This window comes from Chiroxiphia lanceolata, chromosome 30, assembly GCF_009829145.1.
Source record: "Chiroxiphia lanceolata isolate bChiLan1 chromosome 30, bChiLan1.pri, whole genome shotgun sequence".
NCBI lineage: Eukaryota > Metazoa > Chordata > Aves > Passeriformes > Pipridae > Chiroxiphia > Chiroxiphia lanceolata.
Genome location: NC_045666.1, coordinates 1,882,939 through 1,900,438, shown reverse-complemented (window position 1 = coordinate 1,900,438; position 17,500 = coordinate 1,882,939). Strand labels below are relative to the sequence as shown.

Below are 17,500 nucleotides of genomic sequence, written 5' to 3'. Positions count from 1 at the left end.
AGGCCACAGGATCCTGTGCTGATGGTGCCCCTCGCTGTCCCCCCTGCCAGGATCCTGTTCTGGACGGACTGGGATGCCAGCCTGCCCCGCATCGAGGCCGCCTCCATGAGCGGCGCGGGCCGGCGCACCATCCACAAGGAGACGGGCTCGGGGGGGTGGCCCAACGGGCTCACCGTGGACTACCTGGAAAAGCGCATCCTCTGGATCGATGCCAGGTAGGGCCAAGACACCTGTACTTGCCTCCCCATCCCTCCCAGGGTGGGCTTCCCCTCCCTCCAGTGCTGGGCTGGGCTGGGAGAAAAGAGGCCCTTGCGCCGTGGGCTCTCTTTGTGTCTCCTGACACACTCCAGCCCTTGCTCTGGGTTTTCTCCTCCCTGGATCTCTGGTGTAAATCAACAGCTGTCCCACGGCTGCTCAGACCCTGCAGGTTGTTACTGTTGGGTTAAAGACCCCACAGTGCCCCCTCCCCACCTCCCTCACCCTCGTCTCTGCCCGGGCAGGTCGGACGCCATCTACTCAGCCCTGTACGACGGGACGGGGCACATCGAGGTGCTGCGGGGCCACGAGTACCTGTCCCACCCCTTTGCTGTCACCCTGTACGGGGGGGAGGTGTACTGGACCGACTGGCGCACCAACACCCTGGCCAAGGCCAACAAGTGGACGGGGCACAACGTGACGGTGGTGCAGAGGACCAACACGCAGCCCTTCGACCTGCAGGTGTATCACCCCTCCCGGCAGCCCCTGGGTGAGGCTGGGGGAGCGGAGGTGATGGGATGGGATGGGATGGGATGGGATGGGACGGGATGGGATGGGATGGGATGGGATGGGGGGGGAGCACGGGGAGGGATGGTGCCAGCACTCGGTCTGTGCCCACACCCACCCAGAGCAGTGGGTGGGTGCTGCTCCCACTCCTGTGGGTGATGAGGTGATGATGGCCCAAGCTCCTCAATGGGGCGGGCAGGGACTGGGGGGGCTGCAGCTCTCGGGAGCTTCAGAGACAGGGACATCACTGAGTCCTGTCCCTTTTGCAGCTCCTAATCCCTGCGAAGCCAACGGGGGCAAAGGGCCGTGTTCCCACCTCTGCCTCATCAACTACAACCGCACCTTGTCCTGTGCCTGCCCCCACCTCATGAAGCTGGACAAGGACAACACGACCTGCTATGGTAGGGCTCTGCCCGGGCCCCCCAGGCCAGGGGGAGGACCGGGTGCTCGGGCACTGAGGTCCCACCGCTGCCCCTCTTCTCCTCCTCCCAGAGTTTAAGAAGTTCCTGCTGTACGCGCGGCAGATGGAGATCCGGGGCGTGGACATCGACAACCCCTACTACAACTACATCATCTCCTTCACCGTGCCTGACATCGACAACGTCACGGTGGTGGACTACGACGCGCTGGAGCAGCGCATTTACTGGTCAGACGTCCGCACCCAGACCATCAAGAGAGCCTTCATCAACGGCACCGGCGTGGAGACCGTCGTGTCTGCGGGTGGGTGTGGGGCACCATCCACCCTCCAGAACCTTCAGAGCCACGAGATCAGCCCTTCCCCTTCGTCTGAGCATCATCCCAGCCCCGTCCCCCCAGCTGACGAGCTCCCATCTCCGTTCCCTTGCAGACCTGCCCAACGCTCACGGCCTCTCCGTGGACTGGGTTTCCAGAAACCTCTTCTGGACCAGCTACGACGCCAACAAGAAGCAGATCAACGTGGCCCGGCTGGACGGCTCCTTCAAGAACGCCGTAATCCAGGGGCTGGACAAGCCCCACTGCCTGGTGGTTCACCCTCTCCGGGGGTGAGTCTGGGGGGATGTGATGCTGGCAGGTTGGGGTTGGGCCGGGAGCATCCCAGGAGGAGGAGGTGTGTGTGCAGGCACATGTGTGTATGTGACAGTGCACACGTGTGATGGAGGAGAGAACAGGTCGCTCTCCCTGTGTGTCAGCACGTGTAGGAGGTGTGTGAGAGGAGATGGAGGGCGTGTGATGTGTGTCCATACACACGTGTGTGAAGGAGAACGGGCTGTGGATAAGTGTGAACCCACCAGCATGTGCTGGTCTGGGGGTGCACAGGGCTCTGGCAGACCCCAAACCCCCTCCTGGGTCCTGCACTGGGGGCGAGGGGCTGCACAGGGCCGGGAGGGCCCAGGGGGTGCTGGCACTGTGTCCCTCACCCATCATCCCCTCACTGTGCAGGAAGCTGTACTGGACAGATGGGGACAACATCAGTGTGGCCAACATGGACGGCAGCAACCGCACACTCCTCTTCACCAACCAGAAGGGACCTGTCGGTACGGACCCCCCGGGACCCCCCGCCTCACCTGGCTGTCCTGCTGAGCCTCAAGTGCCTGCTCTGGCTCCCCAGGGGGGTGGCAGCTGCCCTGTGCTGGGTCACCCTGACCTCACCTGCCCACTCTCTCCATCACTCATGGCCCCACCAGTCCCATCCCACCTCCTGGCCAGTGACAGTCCCTGTGGGCCACCGGGACACTGATGTCCCCATTCTTTCCAGGCCTGGCCATCGACTACCCGGAGAGCAAATTGTACTGGATCAGCTCTGGCAATGGCACCATCAACAGGTGTGACCTGGATGGCAGCAACCTGGAGGTGATCGAGTCCGTGCGGAGCCAGCTGAGCAAGGCCACGGCCCTGGCCATCATGGGTGAGGGCTGGACACCTTTCCCTGTCTCCTGGCCCTGCCCAAGCTCTCGTGCCCACCTCTCCCACCTCAGCGGGGGCAGGAGGGGATGGGGAACGCTGCCACACGCTCCTGCCTTCTCCTGCCAGGGGACAAGCTGTGGTGGGCTGACCAGGCCTCCGAGAGGATGGGCACCTGCAACAAGAAGGACGGGACGGAGGTGACGGTGCTGCGCAACAGCACCACGCTGGTGATGCACATGAAGGTGTACGACGAGAGCATCCAGCAGGGTGAGCGGGGGGCCCTGGGACAGAGACCCTGCAGGGCTGGGCAGTGCTTGGCTGCTCCGTGGTGACCCATCCCTGAGAGCTGTGCCAAGCCCGGCCCTTGCCCTCGTGCCATGTCCGTGCTGGCCAGTGCAGGGCACCCTCATCTCGTGTGGGCACTGCCTGGCCCAGCCCTGGGTGCTCCCTGTCTCCCCACAGCCCCTCACCCCCTTCTCTTTGCCACAGCCGGGACCAACCCCTGCAGCCACAACAACGGGGACTGCTCTCAGCTCTGCCTGCCCACCTCCGAGAGCTCCCGCTCCTGCATGTGCACGGCGGGCTACAGCCTCAAGAGCGGGCAGCAGTCCTGTGAGGGTGAGTGTGCCTGTGCGGGGGGGCACTGGGGACCAGGGGGGCACTGCGGGGCTCGGAGGGGCTGTGGGCTCAGGTGGCAGCAAGACCCTCACAGGGACTGTCCCTGATGAGCAGGGGGGCACTGCTGGCCCCTGAGTGCGTCCTGGAGGAGGGGAGTGGGACAGCACGACAGGAGCCCCCCGAGGAGAGGTGGGACCCTCACTGTGGGCAGCGGGTTTGGGTCACCGGGCAGATCCCCCGTCCCCGCCGCGTTCGCCGCCGTCTCCCCGGGCACTGCCAGGGCCTCTCAAAGGCTGTTTGTGTGCAAAGTGTTCCGGGTGTTTTTGGAGGGGGCTGGCAGAGCTCTGCACCATCTGGGTCAGGGCAGGGGCTGAATAACAAGCGCTGCCCTGACCCAGATGCGCCGCAGAGCCTTTGCCAGCACAGAAGGGGGGTTGGGGGTGGTGAGAAGGGGCCTCGCTCGTGCTCCCCTGTGCCCTGGAGTGGGGCAGGACCCTGGAATGGGCTATGCCAGGGGTTCAGCCCCCAGGGAGGTCTGGGATGGGCCCACAGAACCCTGCTGGGCTCATTCTCCTCCACGGAGCAGCTGTCACAGTTTTCCATGGTGGAGGGACAGCCTGTGGTTTATGGGATGTCTGACTGTCCCCACACCTGTGTCACAGGTGTTGGCTCCTTCCTCCTGTACTCGGTCCACGAGGGGATCCGGGGCATTCCCCTGGACCCCAACGACAAGTCCGATGCTCTGGTGCCGGTGTCGGGAACCTCCCTGGCTGTGGGGATCGACTTCCATGCAGGTGATGCAGGGCTGGGAACAGGGCAGGGGGGCTGGGAAGAGACAGGGGAGGGGGAGCCTGAGGGGTCCAGCTCCAGACCCCACTTTGGCAGAGCTCTGCCCCAGAACATCCCCCCTGGGCAGCGCCGGGTGAAGGAGGGTGTCGGGGCCCTGGGGTGCAGGTCTGTGCCACTCCTGGGTGACCCCAGGGGCGGTCTCTGACACCCCCCCTCCCGCCTCCTCGTCCCTCTCAGAGAACGACACGATTTACTGGGTGGACATGGGCCTGAGCACCATCAGCCGGGCCAAGCGGGACCAGACGTGGCGCGAGGACGTGGTGACCAACGGCATCGGCCGCGTGGAGGGCATTGCCGTGGACTGGATCGCCGGTGGGAGGGGGCTCCGGAGCTGGGGGGCAGCGGGGGCAGCGGGGCTCGTGTGGGGGTTCACCGTCCCCTCTTGCAGGAAACATCTACTGGACGGACCAGGGCTTCGATGTCATCGAGGTGGCCCGGCTGAACGGGTCCTTCCGCTACGTGGTCATCTCGCAGGGGCTGGACAAGCCACGGGCCATCACCGTCCATCCAGAGAAGGGGTGAGACTGCACAAGCCCTTCCCAGAGAGGGGCAGCACCTGGGGGGTGGGCGTGGAGCAGGGACTCCCACACCTCCCTGCAGAGCCGGTGTTTGCATGCAGCAGGGAAGGACTTGCAGGTCTCCTGCCCCACCAGCGGGTCCAAACCCTGAGTTTAACCCTGTTTTCAGTGATGGGCTGAGCACCCTGGGGGCCCCCTGGGACTTGGTGGGTGCCAACACATCAGAAAATCCAAGTGGAGCCTCCCCAGCCTGGCTCCAGCTTTGGAGAGAGTCCCAGGGAGAGGAGGGGTGTTTGGATCCGGGGAGTGATGGAGGTGCAGGGTCTGCAAGCCCAGAGGATCCAGACTGACATCCCGATGGGGGGGGGTAGGGAGGGGTGTTTGTTCCAAAGGGCCCCAGGATGCTGCTCCTGGTGCCATCCCTGTGGTGATGTCCCTGCTGTCCCCTCAGGTACCTGTTCTGGACGGAGTGGGGGCAGTACCCCCGCATCGAGCGCTCGCGCCTGGACGGCACCGAGCGGATGGTGCTGGTGAACGTCAGCATCAGTTGGCCCAACGGGATTTCCGTGGACTACGAGGTACAGTCGGCATCTGGGAGGACGGAGCTGGTCCCAAGGGTCCCTGCAGCTGTGTCCTGATGGTGGGGGGGGCTCCAGAGCCTCAGGAGGGTTGTCCACGGTGGTCCCCTGAATCGTGGGATGTCCCACTGGAGGTGCAGAGGGTGCCGTGGTGCCACCCTGGTGCCAACTGGGCTGCTCTCTCCTCCCCACAGGATGGGAAGCTGTACTGGTGCGATGCCCGGACAGACAAGATCGAACGGATCGACCTGGAGACAGGAGAGAACCGGGAGGTCGTCCTGTCCAGCAACAACATGGACATGTTCTCCGTGTCGGTCTTCGAGGAGTACATTTACTGGAGCGATAGGTGCGATGCCAGGGGGCCTGGGGGTGTCTGGGCACCAGCTGTGTGGAGGGTGGGGGGAGCTGGCAGGTGCTGTGAGAAGGTGGGGACGGGTCCCACGCTGGTCACTTGGTGACTCCGCCTTTCCTCAGGACTCACGCCAACGGCTCCATCAAAAGAGGCAACAAGGACAACGCCACCGAGTCGGTGTCCCTGCGCACGGGCATCGGGGTGCAGCTCAAGGACATCAAAGTCTTCAACCGGGCCCGGCAGAAGGGTGAGAGTCCAGGCGTGGGGGGCAGCCCCACGTGCCAGGAGGGGCTCAGCTCCTCACGTGGGGAGAGGGATGGAAATGAGTGGGTCGCCGTGTCCTCGTCGGGGCCGCGTCGCACCGTGGGCTGAGCGGGGAGAGCCAAAAGCAGCCGAGTGGGCATGTTCTGCCCAGTCCCTCACCCAGTCCCCCCCTCTCCCCCCTGCAGGCACCAACATCTGTGCCCAGAACAACGGGGGCTGCCAGCAGCTCTGCCTGTTCCGCGGCGGCGGGCAGAGGACGTGCGCCTGCGCCCACGGGATGCTGTCGGAGGACGGGGTGAGCTGCCGGGACTACGACGGGTACCTGCTGTACTCGGAGCGCACCATCCTCAAGAGCATCCACCTCTCGGACGAGAACAACCTCAACGCGCCCATCAAGCCCTTCGAGGACGCGGAGCACATGAAGAACGTCATCGCCTTGGCCTTCGACTACCGCTACGGCTCCAAGGGCAGCAACCGCATCTTCTACAGCGACATCCACTTCGGCAACATCCAGCAGATCAACGACGACGGCACGGGGCGCAAGACCATCGTGGAGAGTGAGTGACCCAGGGCTCCCCGCCTGTGTCTGCCCCCAGACCCCTCTTGCTGTCCTCCCCCACCTCGTCCTGCGCTCCCTCCCTCCCGGCCCGAGGGATTTTGTCCCTTGGATGACACGTTTTGGTGCTTTCGGGGGCGTTCGGGGCGGCGGCGGGCACGGGCTGAGCCGTGAGGTTTCTGAGGAGCCTCTGGAAGCAGGCACAGGCATTGGGAGCAGTCTGCAGAGCTCGTTCTGGCACGGAGAGCGTGTCACGAGGCTCAGGCGTGCCTCTCTCTAGAAACAGGCACTGCAGCAAACTCAGGGTCAGCTCCACACTCCCATTTGCCTCCTGAGGCAGCGCCCTGAGCCCTGACCCTCGCTGTGCCCAGCCCTGACCTCACCCCCAGCCCTCACCTGGCACTTGGTTGGGTTTATTGGTACCTGCAGCAGCTTGAAAGAACCACGGCTGCTGCTCCAGGAGCTCCCTCAGCCAGGGCCGTGGCCGTGCTGCTAATGAGCAAATTCACAGCAGCACTTGCCGTGGCTTTATCCCTGAGATGGGAGAGCAGGGCCCAGCTCTCACGGCTGCTTCATTAAACCCTTTGCTGAGTGTTAATGAGGGGGGAAGGATGGGTGCACAGTTCAACTTCCCTGGTCACCATGAGGCTTTGCCTCGTCATTTTGTGCCCCTGAGGCTCAGCTCTCCCCTGGCAGTGGGGAATCCTCCCCTTCCCAGTGCTGCTGCTGTGGACCTGGAGCAAGGTCCAGCTGGTTTGGAGCTTGAGAGCCAAATTCAAGTCCTTGTAGCATCATAGGTGTCCATCCCTCAGCCTTCCTGCAAGGGAGGGTCGCTGCAGCAGAGTTCTGCCTGCTGTGGTGTCTGCTCACCCTGAGCACAGACCCCAGCCCCATCAAACCTCCCCCAGCAACCAAAGCCTCCAAGGGTTGTTTTGGCTGTAATTAAAAGCAATAACTTCAATGTCCTGCAGTCAGGGTCAGCTCTGGCCGTGTGGGGTGATCCGGCAGCCTCACGGGGGTCTGGGGCTGGACGTGACCCCTGCCTGTCCCCCCTGCAGACGTGGGCTCGGTGGAGGGGCTGGCGTATCACCGTGGCTGGGACACGCTGTACTGGACGAGCTACACCACCTCCACCATCACCCGGCACACCGTGGACCAGAGTCGTGTTGGGGCCTTCGAGAGGGAGACGGTGATCACCATGTCGGGGGACGATCACCCCCGCGCCTTCGTGCTGGATGAGTGCCAGAAGTGAGTGGCTGTCGAGGGTCCAGCCAGCCCCCCCCAGGGGTCCACGTGGTCCCCTTCCTGGGGTGGAAGCTCTGGATCCCAGCACAGAGAGGGCTGGACCGTAGGGAGGAAAGGCCGTGTGCCCCCCTCGCCACGAATCCTTCAGCGCCCTGAAGCAACAACAGGCCTCCTGTCCCACCCCCATCTCCCAGCTGGCTGCAGCAGCCTCTTTCATCCCCCTCCCACTCCCTTTTGTGTGGGAATGGTGTCCCATCCATCCCTGAGTCCCTGGGAGCCCCCCAGCTGTGGAGGGGTGGGCTGAGCTGGGGCTGCAGAGGGTGTCTCTCCCCTTCCAGCCTCATGTTCTGGACCAACTGGAACGAGCAGCACCCCAGCATCATGCGAGCCACCCTCTCTGGTGCCAACATGCTCATCATCATCGACCAGGACATACGGACGCCCAACGGGTTGGCCATCGACCACAAGGCCGAGAAGATTTACTTCTCTGATGCCACGCTGGACAAGATCGAGCGCTGCGAGTACGACGGCTCCAACCGCCACGTGAGTCCTGCGCCGGCCCCGGCAGCCAGACGGGGAGGAGAGTGTCCAAACTGGGGCTGGAGCGTGGTCAGAGGGAAGCAGAGCTGTCCCCAGGGCTGGGGGAGATCAGACATCCCCCAGGGGAGGACACTCTGTGTCTGGGGGGCTGTGGGGCTGTGTCTCAGAGCAGGTTCCTCCTGCTCACGGCTCAGCTGTGTCCCTGGGAAGTGAGGATGTAGCCTCAAGCTGCACCGGGGGAGGTTCAGGTTGACCATCAGAAGGAATTTCTTCATGGAAAGGGTTGTTAAATGTTGGAACAGGCTGCCCAGGGAGGTGGTGGAGTCTGGGAAGTGTTCACGGCCAGGTTGGACGGGACTTGGAGCCGCCTGGTCTAGTGGCAGGTGTCCCTGCCCGTAGCAGGGGGTTGGGAACTGGGGGATCTTCAATGTCCCTTCCAACCCAGCCCATTCCACGATTCTGTGCCCGGCAGGTGATCCTGAAGTCGGAGCCCGTGCACCCCTTTGGCCTGGCCGTGTACGGCGATTACATCTTCTGGACGGACTGGGTGCGCCGGGCCGTGCAACGCGCCAACAAGTACGTGGGCACCGACATGAAGCTGCTGCGCGTGGACATCCCCCAGCAGCCCATGGGCATCATCGCCGTGGCCAATGACACCGACAGCTGTAAGGACCCTCTGCCCGTCACCGCAGCCTCCCCACCTCTGTCCCTCATTCTGCAGGGCAGGGGAAGGGGAAGCCACGGGGGCAGACCGGGTGCCCCCAGCGCCCTGTGCCCCTGTAGCCCCTGGGGAGGGATCACGACTTCTCTTTGCCCCAGCAGGGCGGATGAGGGGCAGGCACTACTGAGTCTGTCCCTCCTGTGACTGCTGTCCCTCTGTCCTAGGTGAGCTGTCCCTGTGCAGGGTGAACAACGGCGGCTGCCAGGACCTGTGTCTGCTCACCCCCAAGGGACACGTCAACTGCTCCTGCCGCGGGGAGCGGGTCCTGCAGGAGGATCTCACCTGCAAGGGTGAGGGGATGGGAGGGAGCGGGGAGTGGAGGGGGAGAGGCCGATCTCAGCCTGGCAGAGCTGACGTTCCCTGTGCCCTCCCCAGCCCTGAATTCCACCTGCAATGTCCACGAGGACTTTGAGTGTGGGAACGGCGACTGCATCGACTTCAGCCGGACCTGCGACGGCGTCGTGCACTGCAAGGACAAGTCGGATGAGAAGCAATCCTACTGCAGTAAGGTTCCTCCTCTTGCTGCCTTGCTCACCCACACACACACCCTGGCACCCACAGACACCCCGTGCGAGCCCTCGGCTCTGCTCAGAGAAACACAGACTGGTTTGGGCTGGAAGGGACCTTAAAGATCATCCCATTCCACGCCCTTGCCATGGGCAGAGACACCTTCCACTAGACCAGGTGGCTCCGAGCCCTGTCCAACCTGACCTTGAGCACTGCCAGGGTTGCTTGGCAAAGGGAACCAGGACTCTGGAGTGTCCTCGTGTCCCTGAGGTGCTCGCAGTCACTCCTGCCCTCCCAGAGGTGCACCCAACCAGGCTTTGAGGTCTCCAGACCTTTTCCAGTGTTGGGGGGCAGGCTGGAGAGTGGGACACCTCGAGCTGAGCTGGTGGGGGGCTGCAGCACCTCCTTCAACACCAGCCCTCACCCCTTGGAGTGGCCAGCCCAGCACGAGGAGCTGGTTCCCTAATCCTGCTCTGTAGTTTATTCCCCTGCTGAAGGGTCCCTGAGGATCTGAGACCCTCGGGGGTGCCCGCCCTCCCTTGTGCTCACCTCCTCCTCCTCCTCCTCCTCCTCCTCCTCTTCCTCCCCCCCAGGCAGCCGCAAGTGCAAGAAGGGTTTCCTGCACTGCATGAACGGGCGCTGCGTCGCCAGTCGCTTCTGGTGCAACGGCGTCGACGACTGCGGGGACAACTCGGACGAGGTGCCCTGTAACAGTGAGTGTCTGCCTGGCACCCGGCCAGCCCTTGCCAGGGCTCCGTCAGCTGCCTGGGACGGGGACAGCGGGAGGGAGTGACCGTCAGCTTGACAGGAGCGGAGCAGAGCCGGGGCTTAACGGGGAGCCAAGGTCAAGCTCGTGCTGCTTTGTAAAGCTCACGGAATGACAGCTGGGAGGAAAAACTCCTGGGCATGGGCACGCAGCACCCAGAGCCTCCCGAGAAGGGTGGTGTGACACCCAGCAGGGACACAGGGTGCAGTGTCACTGCTCCCCGTGGCTCCAATGGCTCCCAGGCATCCCCAAAGGCAGCATTCCCTCCGGGCTGCAGGACCCGTCTACTCGGTCCCAAACTGCCAGGGATGGTCAGGAGCTTCCCAGAGCACTGTCCAGGACTGGTAGTGCCAGGGAGAGGGGCTCAGGCTGCTGAGAGGCACTGGGTCTCATCCAGAAGGGGATCGGAGCTGGGAGCACGGGATGAGAGCCCAGAGCTGTGTGGGCAGCGGGGGTGTGTGGGTGACCCTCTGCAGCGCCAGCGGGTGTCCTGGGCTGGGTGTGCACTGGGATCCACCCTCCCAACCTCACCCACTGCTTGGGCTTCTTCCCCCTGGCAGAGACCAGCTGTGCTGCTACCGAGTTCCGCTGCCGGGACGGGACCTGCATCGGGAATTCCAGCCGCTGCAACCAGTTCATCGACTGCGAGGACGCGTCGGATGAGATGAACTGCAGTGAGTGCCCCAGCTCCTGTCCCCTGTCCCTCCCCTGGCTCTGGGGATGCTCCTGCCCTCGGTGCTCGTGGTGGGGACCTGGGTCTTTGGGATCTGTGCTGGCTTGGGAAGGGGGGAGGGCCCTGCTCCCATCCCACAGCCCCGTCGCTCCTGCCACCTGAGGCAGCCCCAGCCCACCACTGCAGCCCCCCTGTGCCGTGCTCAACACCCACCATCCACCACCCCCTCCAGTCCTGGAACCTCAGGGCACCTGTGGGGCAGCCAGCTGGGTGCTGTGTGGGGAGGGACGGGCTCTGGCAGCGGCGGGAGCTGGACCAGGGGCTCCTGCTGTGGGTCCTGCTGTGTGTCCTGCTGTGGGTCCTGCTGTGGGTCCCGCTGTGTCACCAGGGCTCCTGCCGTGGTTCCTCGCAGCCGCCACCGACTGCAGCAGCTACTTCAAGCTGGGGGTGAAGGGCACCACGTTCCAGAAGTGCGAGCACACCTCGCTGTGCTACGCGCCCAGCTGGGTGTGCGACGGCGCCAACGACTGCGGGGACTACTCTGACGAGCGCAACTGCCCCGGTGAGAGAGGGAGGGGAGAGGGACGGGGGGGACCAGGGGTGTGGTGCTGACCCTCCAGCTGGCTGCGACCCTTTGGAGTCTGTTTGGGCCAGGGGGGCTCTGTTTGCCCACCGGGGTGGTTTGTCCTGTGCCCTCGCAGCTCCTGCGTGGAAGGTGCCGGGGTGTGGGACCTCGGGGGGATTTTTGGGGGAGGAATCCTTCAGCTCTGGGTCAGGGGGAGGCAGGATGTGGCCATGCTGATGTTTCCCTCACACCCCAGGCGCGAGGAAGCCCAAGTGTCCGGCCAACTACTTCGCCTGCCCGAGCGGGAGGTGCATCCCCATGACCTGGACCTGCGACAAGGAGGACGACTGCGAGAACGGCGAGGACGAGACCCACTGCAGTGAGCGGCAGGGTGGGGAGAGCCACGACTCGGGCCATGGCACGGGCGGCGGGGCTGGAGGGTGGGCAGGGCCCTCTTCTCTCCCTGACATCCCTTTGCCAAAGGCCAGACCCCAGATTCTTCCCCTCCCGTGGTCTCACTCGCACACTGGGGCTTTTAGCTGTGCCCAGTATGAATGGCCTCGTGTGCTGGTTTGCTCAGTGCACACACAAGTGTCTGTGACCTGTTTGAACGTGGCCAGTGAGGGCTCCCTTCTGCTCCATTTTTACTTCCAGCCTCTCTGTTAAAGCCCCAAACAGTGCTCAGGAACTGGGGAACCTCCCCCGCTCCAGGGCAGGGAATCCCAGTCCAGCACCCCCCTGGGCTCCCAGAGCCTGTCTGGCCCTGCCTGACCGTGCTCTGCTGCCATCTCCTCCCCTTGTCACCTCGCTCTGATCCCCCTCTTCTCCTCCCCCAGACAAGTTCTGCTACCCTGTGCAGTTTGAGTGCAACAACCACCGCTGCATCTCCAAGCTCTGGGTGTGTGATGGGGCTGATGACTGCGGGGATGGCTCTGACGAGGACAGTCGCTGCCGTGAGTCTGCTCCAGCCCTTCTCCCCCCTCTCAGTCCCTGCCTGCTCCATTGCTGTGTTCCTGCAACTGTGTTCGTGCCTCTGCCCATCCCTTTCCCACCCTGAACTCTGGATCTTGGGGCTCCCTGGAGATGTGTGCCAGTCCTCCAGCAGTGGGGTGACCAGGCTCCTTCCTGCTCCTCCCTTCCCCCAGGGCTGACCACCTGCAGCTCAGGATCCTTCCAGTGCCCGGGCACCTACGTGTGTGTGCCGGAGCGCTGGCTCTGCGACGGGGACAAGGACTGTGCGGACGGAGCCGACGAGACCCTCGCTGCCGGCTGCCGTGAGTGCCCCGGGGTCTGGGGGTCTGGGGGGGGCAGGAGGGCCGGGGGGAGGGCAGGGGCTGACGGTGGTGCCTCCCTGCAGTGTACAACAACACGTGTGATGAGCGGGAGTTCATGTGTGGGAACCGGCAGTGCATCCCCAAGCACTTCGTCTGCGACCACGACGACGACTGCGGCGACGGCTCCGACGAGTCCCCGGAGTGTGGTGGGTGTCCGTGAGACTGAGGGGGACAGTGAGGGCTTTGGGACAGGGCCCTGGGGGGTCTCCATTGCCCAGCAGGGGTTTGATGTGAGCAGGGTGAGGGGGAACCTGGAGAGGGAGCAGGAGGAGTTCGGTGGTGGAGAGCTGCCGGAAACCAGCCCCCCAGCCCTGCTGCAGGCATCCACCCTGGCACAGGGATCCAAACCCACAGACATCCAAACCCACAGAGGGGTCCAAACCCGCAGAGAGATCTGTGTGCCTGCAGAGCAGCCCTGTCCCGGGCCAGCTGCAGGAGGTTTGGCCATGCAAGGCTCTGTGGAGCCCCCGTGTCTCTGGGTGGCTCTTGAAGTTGGGGTGGCTCCCTGGTGCCCCTGTCTCTCTGGGTGGCTCGGGAAGGTGGGATGCTGTCTGAACCCCCCTCCCTCCCACAGAGTACCCCACCTGCGGCCCCCACGAGTTCCGCTGTGCCAACGGGCGCTGCCTCAGCAACCGGCAGTGGGAGTGTGACGGGGAGTTCGACTGCCACGACCACTCGGACGAGGCGCCCAAGAACCCGCGCTGCAGCAGCCCAGGTACCTGTGGGGGCCAGGGCGGGGTCCTGGCAGGGGGAGTGGGGTCCCAGCCACCCCCCGCTGACCGCTGCCGCCTCCTCTCCGCAGAGAACAAGTGCAACGACTCCTTCTTCCTCTGCAAGAATGGGAAGTGCATCCCCGAGGCGCTGCTCTGCGACAACAACAACGACTGCGCCGACGGCTCCGACGAGCTCAACTGCTTCATCAACGAGTGTCTCAACAAGAAGCTCAGTGGCTGCTCCCAGGAGTGTGAGGACCTCAAGATCGGGTACAAGGTAGGGGGCCAGGGGCTGGGGGGGCTGGCTGGAGGGGTCATCGAGTCATGGAATAGCCTGAGTTGGATGGGACCCACAAGGATCATCAGAGTCCACCTTCTTCCCCTGCACAGGGCAACCCAAAATCCCACCATGGGCCTGAGAGTGTTGTCCAAATGCTCCTTGAGCTCTGGCAGGACTGGGGCTATGAACTGCCCTGGGGGGCCTCTTCCAGTGCCCAACCACCCTCTGGGGGAAGAACCTTTTCTTAATATCCAACCTCAACCTCCCCTGACACGGCTCCAGCTGTTCCCTCTCCTTCCTTCTCCACAGACATGAGGGTTGTATCTGTCCTGTGCCAGCTGGGCAAGGGACACAACGCGGGCGCTTCTGGCGCTGCTCGTGCATCCCAGCTGTCCTTGCTGAGCCCACGTGTCCCACGGTGACACCTGTCACCTCCCAGCACCTGTCACCTCCCAGCACGTGGGCCCTGGGGGTGTCTGACAGCTCCGGGTTGCTCCTGCAGTGCAGATGCCGTCCCGGCTTCCGGCTGAAGGACGACGGGAAGACGTGCATCGACATCGACGAGTGCTCCACCACCTACCCCTGCAGCCAGAAGTGCATCAACACCCTGGGCAGCTACAAGTGCCTCTGCACCGAGGGCTACAAGCTCAGACCTGACAACCCCACCAGCTGCAAGGCTGTCACAGGTGAGAGCCAGGTGTGGGCGCGGCACCCGGGATGCTCCCGGTGACCGTGGGATGCTCCTGGTGCTGCAGTTGGTCACCACAGGGCGAAGTGGCTGCTCCCAGCTCGTGAAGGGGTGGGGCAGGGAGGGTGGCAGGCCTGCAGGGTTCTGCCCGTGTCCCAGAGGTGCTTCCCTGCCACTTTTCTTGCTTCCCCCATGCAGATGAAGAGCCCTTCCTCATCTTCGCCAACCGGTACTACCTGAGGAAGCTCAACCTGGACGGCTCCAACTACACGCTGCTCAAGCAGGTGTGGGGCGAGCTGGGAGCAGGAGGGGCACCAACTGGGATTTTGGGATGGAGGGGGACCCAGAAGGACGTGGGAGCTGCCAGCTGGGGAGTTTGGGCTCTTGGCTTCCCAGGGGGATGGTGGATCCATGTAAATGGCAGGAGGTCACTGTAGGCAAGGAGCAGGCAGCGAGGCTGTGGACTCTGTAAAGCCCCTGAAAGCTCTGTGCCAGCAGCTGAGGCTGCCACAACCCTTCTCCCTCCCTCCTTCCCAGGGGCTGAACAACGCCGTGGCCCTGGATTTCGACTACCGGGAGCAGATGATCTACTGGACCGATGTCACCACGCAGGGCAGCATGATCCGCCGCATGCACATCAACGGCAGCAACGTCCAGGTGAGGGGCTGGGGCAGCCCCTGGTCCTCACCCACCAGGGGGGCCCAGGCTGGCACCTGGGACGCCAGGGAAGGGACAGCAGCCCTGCTGTGGGGTCATCACTGGGCTCAGGGAATCAGCCTGGATTGCTGTGGGATTGTTTTCCATCCCCATCCCGAGCAGGGGTGGTCTCCATGCTGCCCTGAAGAGGGGGGCACGGAGTCTGGGAAGGGGGAAAGGGGACTTGACCGGGGTTTGGTTCTCCCCGTCCAGCCCCAGCATCTCCAGTTCCTCCTGGCAGGTTCTTCACCGCACGGGGCTGAGCAACCCTGACGGGCTGGCTGTGGACTGGGTGGGAGGGAACCTGTACTGGTGTGACAAGGGGCGGGACACCATCGAGGTGTCGAAGCTCAACGGCGCGTACCGGACCGTGCTGGTCAACTCGGGCCTGCGGGAGCCCCGGGCGCTGGTGGTGGACGTGCAGAACGGGTGAGAGCCTGGGGGACGTGGACCTTCCCCCCTGCACTGGGGAGGGGCTGTGGTCACCCTGCCATAGTCCTGCAGGCTGGGAGGTGGGATGAAGCCTTCTCTCCTGGCCTTCGGGGTGCTTTTCCCTGCCTCGTGCCCACACACCTGGGATGTCATAGAATTCCAGAATGGTTGGGTTGGAGGGACCTTAAAAACCATCTCGTTCCACCCCCTGCCAGGGGGCACTTTGTGCTATCCCAGGTTGCTCCAAGCCCCATCCAACCCGGCCTTGGACACTTCCAGGGACGGGACAGCCACAGCTTCTCTGGGCAACCTGTGCCAGGGCCTCACCACCCTCACAGGGAGGAATTTCCATGGTTTGGGCCGGACTCAGCTTCTCCCTGCTCTTCTGTTTCATCCCCAGTTACCTCTACTGGACGGACTGGGGGGACCACTCTCTGATCGGGAAGATCGGCATGGACGGCACCAACCGCAGCGTCATCGTGGACACCAAGATCACTTGGCCCAACGGCCTCACCCTCGACTACATCAACAGCCGGATCTACTGGGCCGACGCCCGGGAGGACTACATCGAGTTCGCCAGCCTGGACGGCTCCAACCGGCACACGGGTGAGGGCAGCGGGGCTCCTGGGCAGCCAGCGGGCCCTGGGGGGCTCCGGGCTGTGGATCGGGCCTGGCAGTGGGAGCCGGGGCTGCTGGGGACGGTCCCCAGCTCCAGGCGGGTTCCCTGTGGGAGGGGGACGTGGGGCAGCCCCTCAGTGACCGCCCGCTCCCCTCGCAGTGCTGAGCCAGGACATCCCGCACATCTTCGCGCTCACCCTCTTCGAGGATTTCATCTACTGGACCGACTGGGAGACCAAGTCCATCAACCGGGCCCACAAGACGACGGGAGCCAACAAAACACTGCTGATCAGCACGTTGCACCGGCCCATGGACATCCACATCTACCACCCCTACCGCCAGCCCGACGGTGAGCGGGGCCGGAGAAAACCCTGGGAAAGGGATGCCAGGCTGGGCAGGGGAGCAGGAATGGGGTGACAAGGGTCCTGCAGCTCCTGTGTCACCCGGAGGGTCCCCAGCTTGGTCTGACTCGCTGTTGTCCCCCTGCTCTCCCCTGCAGTTCCCAACCACCCCTGCAAGACCAACAACGGCGGCTGCAGCAACCTCTGCCTGCTCTCGCCGGGTGGGGGGCACAAGTGTGCCTGTCCCACCAACTTCTACCTGGGCAGCGATGGCAAAACCTGTGTCTCCAACTGCACAGCCAGCCAGGTAACCCCCTGCCTGCCTGCCCCTGCCTGCCCTGCCTGCCCCTGCCTGCCCCTGCCTGCCCCTGCCTGCCTGGACATTCCCTGTGCCCATCTCCATGTCCGTCCTGCCGTGGTCTCCCCGGGTGCTGGGGTGCAGACGTCTTCTGTGGGCACAGGCAGCACGTCCCTCCTGTGGCACTTCACCTTTGGGGGAGCCAGAGACCCTCCAGCTCTGGAATGTTCTGCCTGTTCCCCCTCCTCAAACCCCCGGGGCTGGGTGGGGTGGGCACAGGGTTAAGGCTTTGCTCCAGGTCAGGACATGGAGTGTCCAGAGGGTACCTCGGACAGGACAGCACGGGGTCAGTCCCCTTGGCTGAGCTCCCTGGGGACAAAGCCTTTGGGGTCCTCCTTCCCCATCCCGAGCCACCCCACGAGCTCCTCTCTCCATCAGTTTGTCTGCAAGAACGACAAGTGCATCCCTTTCTGGTGGAAATGCGACACCGAGGATGACTGCGGGGACCGCTCGGACGAGCCCGAGGACTGCCGTGAGTGCTGGGGGGTGACCACAGCTCCCAACACCCCAACACCCCTGGGCTGTCTGAAAAACCCTGTGGAGGGGAGGGTCACCCCAGTAACGGGGCTCAGGGAGCAGTGGGACACGCCTGTCCCTGTGTAGGGACTGTCCCACGGAGCAGAGCCGCCCCTTCACTGCGCC

The 17,500-nt window shown here is 64.1% G+C and overlaps 1 protein-coding gene across 3 annotated transcripts in view; it reads left to right on the top strand.

The window, feature by feature from the left end:
* LRP1 (LDL receptor related protein 1) overlaps window positions 1-17,500 on the top strand; it is a 74,812-nt gene that overhangs the window by 44,638 nt on the left and 12,674 nt on the right. For 2 of the 3 annotated variants that reach the window (XR_004361172.1, XM_032713652.1), the window contains exons 26-63: window positions 51-215; window positions 501-745; window positions 1,032-1,163; window positions 1,255-1,482; window positions 1,610-1,784; window positions 2,182-2,276; window positions 2,498-2,647; window positions 2,773-2,913; window positions 3,136-3,264; window positions 3,927-4,058; window positions 4,291-4,425; window positions 4,502-4,631; window positions 5,083-5,209; window positions 5,404-5,555; window positions 5,684-5,808; window positions 6,011-6,382; window positions 7,440-7,629; window positions 7,965-8,169; window positions 8,639-8,831; window positions 9,052-9,177; window positions 9,263-9,391; window positions 9,988-10,107; window positions 10,721-10,834; window positions 11,246-11,395; window positions 11,655-11,789; window positions 12,235-12,351; window positions 12,544-12,672; window positions 12,756-12,878; window positions 13,307-13,447; window positions 13,535-13,722; window positions 14,228-14,411; window positions 14,612-14,697; window positions 14,951-15,070; window positions 15,351-15,538; window positions 15,942-16,147; window positions 16,320-16,508; window positions 16,659-16,807; window positions 17,237-17,330. Coding sequence is in view for 2 of the 3 variants with exons in the window: in XM_032713652.1 (XP_032569543.1) it covers window positions 51-215; window positions 501-745; window positions 1,032-1,163; window positions 1,255-1,482; window positions 1,610-1,784; window positions 2,182-2,276; window positions 2,498-2,647; window positions 2,773-2,913; window positions 3,136-3,264; window positions 3,927-4,058; window positions 4,291-4,425; window positions 4,502-4,631; window positions 5,083-5,209; window positions 5,404-5,555; window positions 5,684-5,808; window positions 6,011-6,382; window positions 7,440-7,629; window positions 7,965-8,169; window positions 8,639-8,831; window positions 9,052-9,177; window positions 9,263-9,391; window positions 9,988-10,107; window positions 10,721-10,834; window positions 11,246-11,395; window positions 11,655-11,789; window positions 12,235-12,351; window positions 12,544-12,672; window positions 12,756-12,878; window positions 13,307-13,447; window positions 13,535-13,722; window positions 14,228-14,411; window positions 14,612-14,697; window positions 14,951-15,070; window positions 15,351-15,538; window positions 15,942-16,147; window positions 16,320-16,508; window positions 16,659-16,807; window positions 17,237-17,330 (5,909 nt within the window). In the remaining variant the exon portion in view is untranslated. The remainder of the gene's footprint in view (window positions 1-50; window positions 216-500; window positions 746-1,031; window positions 1,164-1,254; window positions 1,483-1,609; window positions 1,785-2,181; window positions 2,277-2,497; window positions 2,648-2,772; window positions 2,914-3,135; window positions 3,265-3,926; window positions 4,059-4,290; window positions 4,426-4,501; window positions 4,632-5,082; window positions 5,210-5,403; window positions 5,556-5,683; window positions 5,809-6,010; window positions 6,383-7,439; window positions 7,630-7,964; window positions 8,170-8,638; window positions 8,832-9,051; window positions 9,178-9,262; window positions 9,392-9,987; window positions 10,108-10,720; window positions 10,835-11,245; window positions 11,396-11,654; window positions 11,790-12,234; window positions 12,352-12,543; window positions 12,673-12,755; window positions 12,879-13,306; window positions 13,448-13,534; window positions 13,723-14,227; window positions 14,412-14,611; window positions 14,698-14,950; window positions 15,071-15,350; window positions 15,539-15,941; window positions 16,148-16,319; window positions 16,509-16,658; window positions 16,808-17,236; window positions 17,331-17,500) is intronic. The other variant, XM_032713653.1, reaches the window with a different exon arrangement.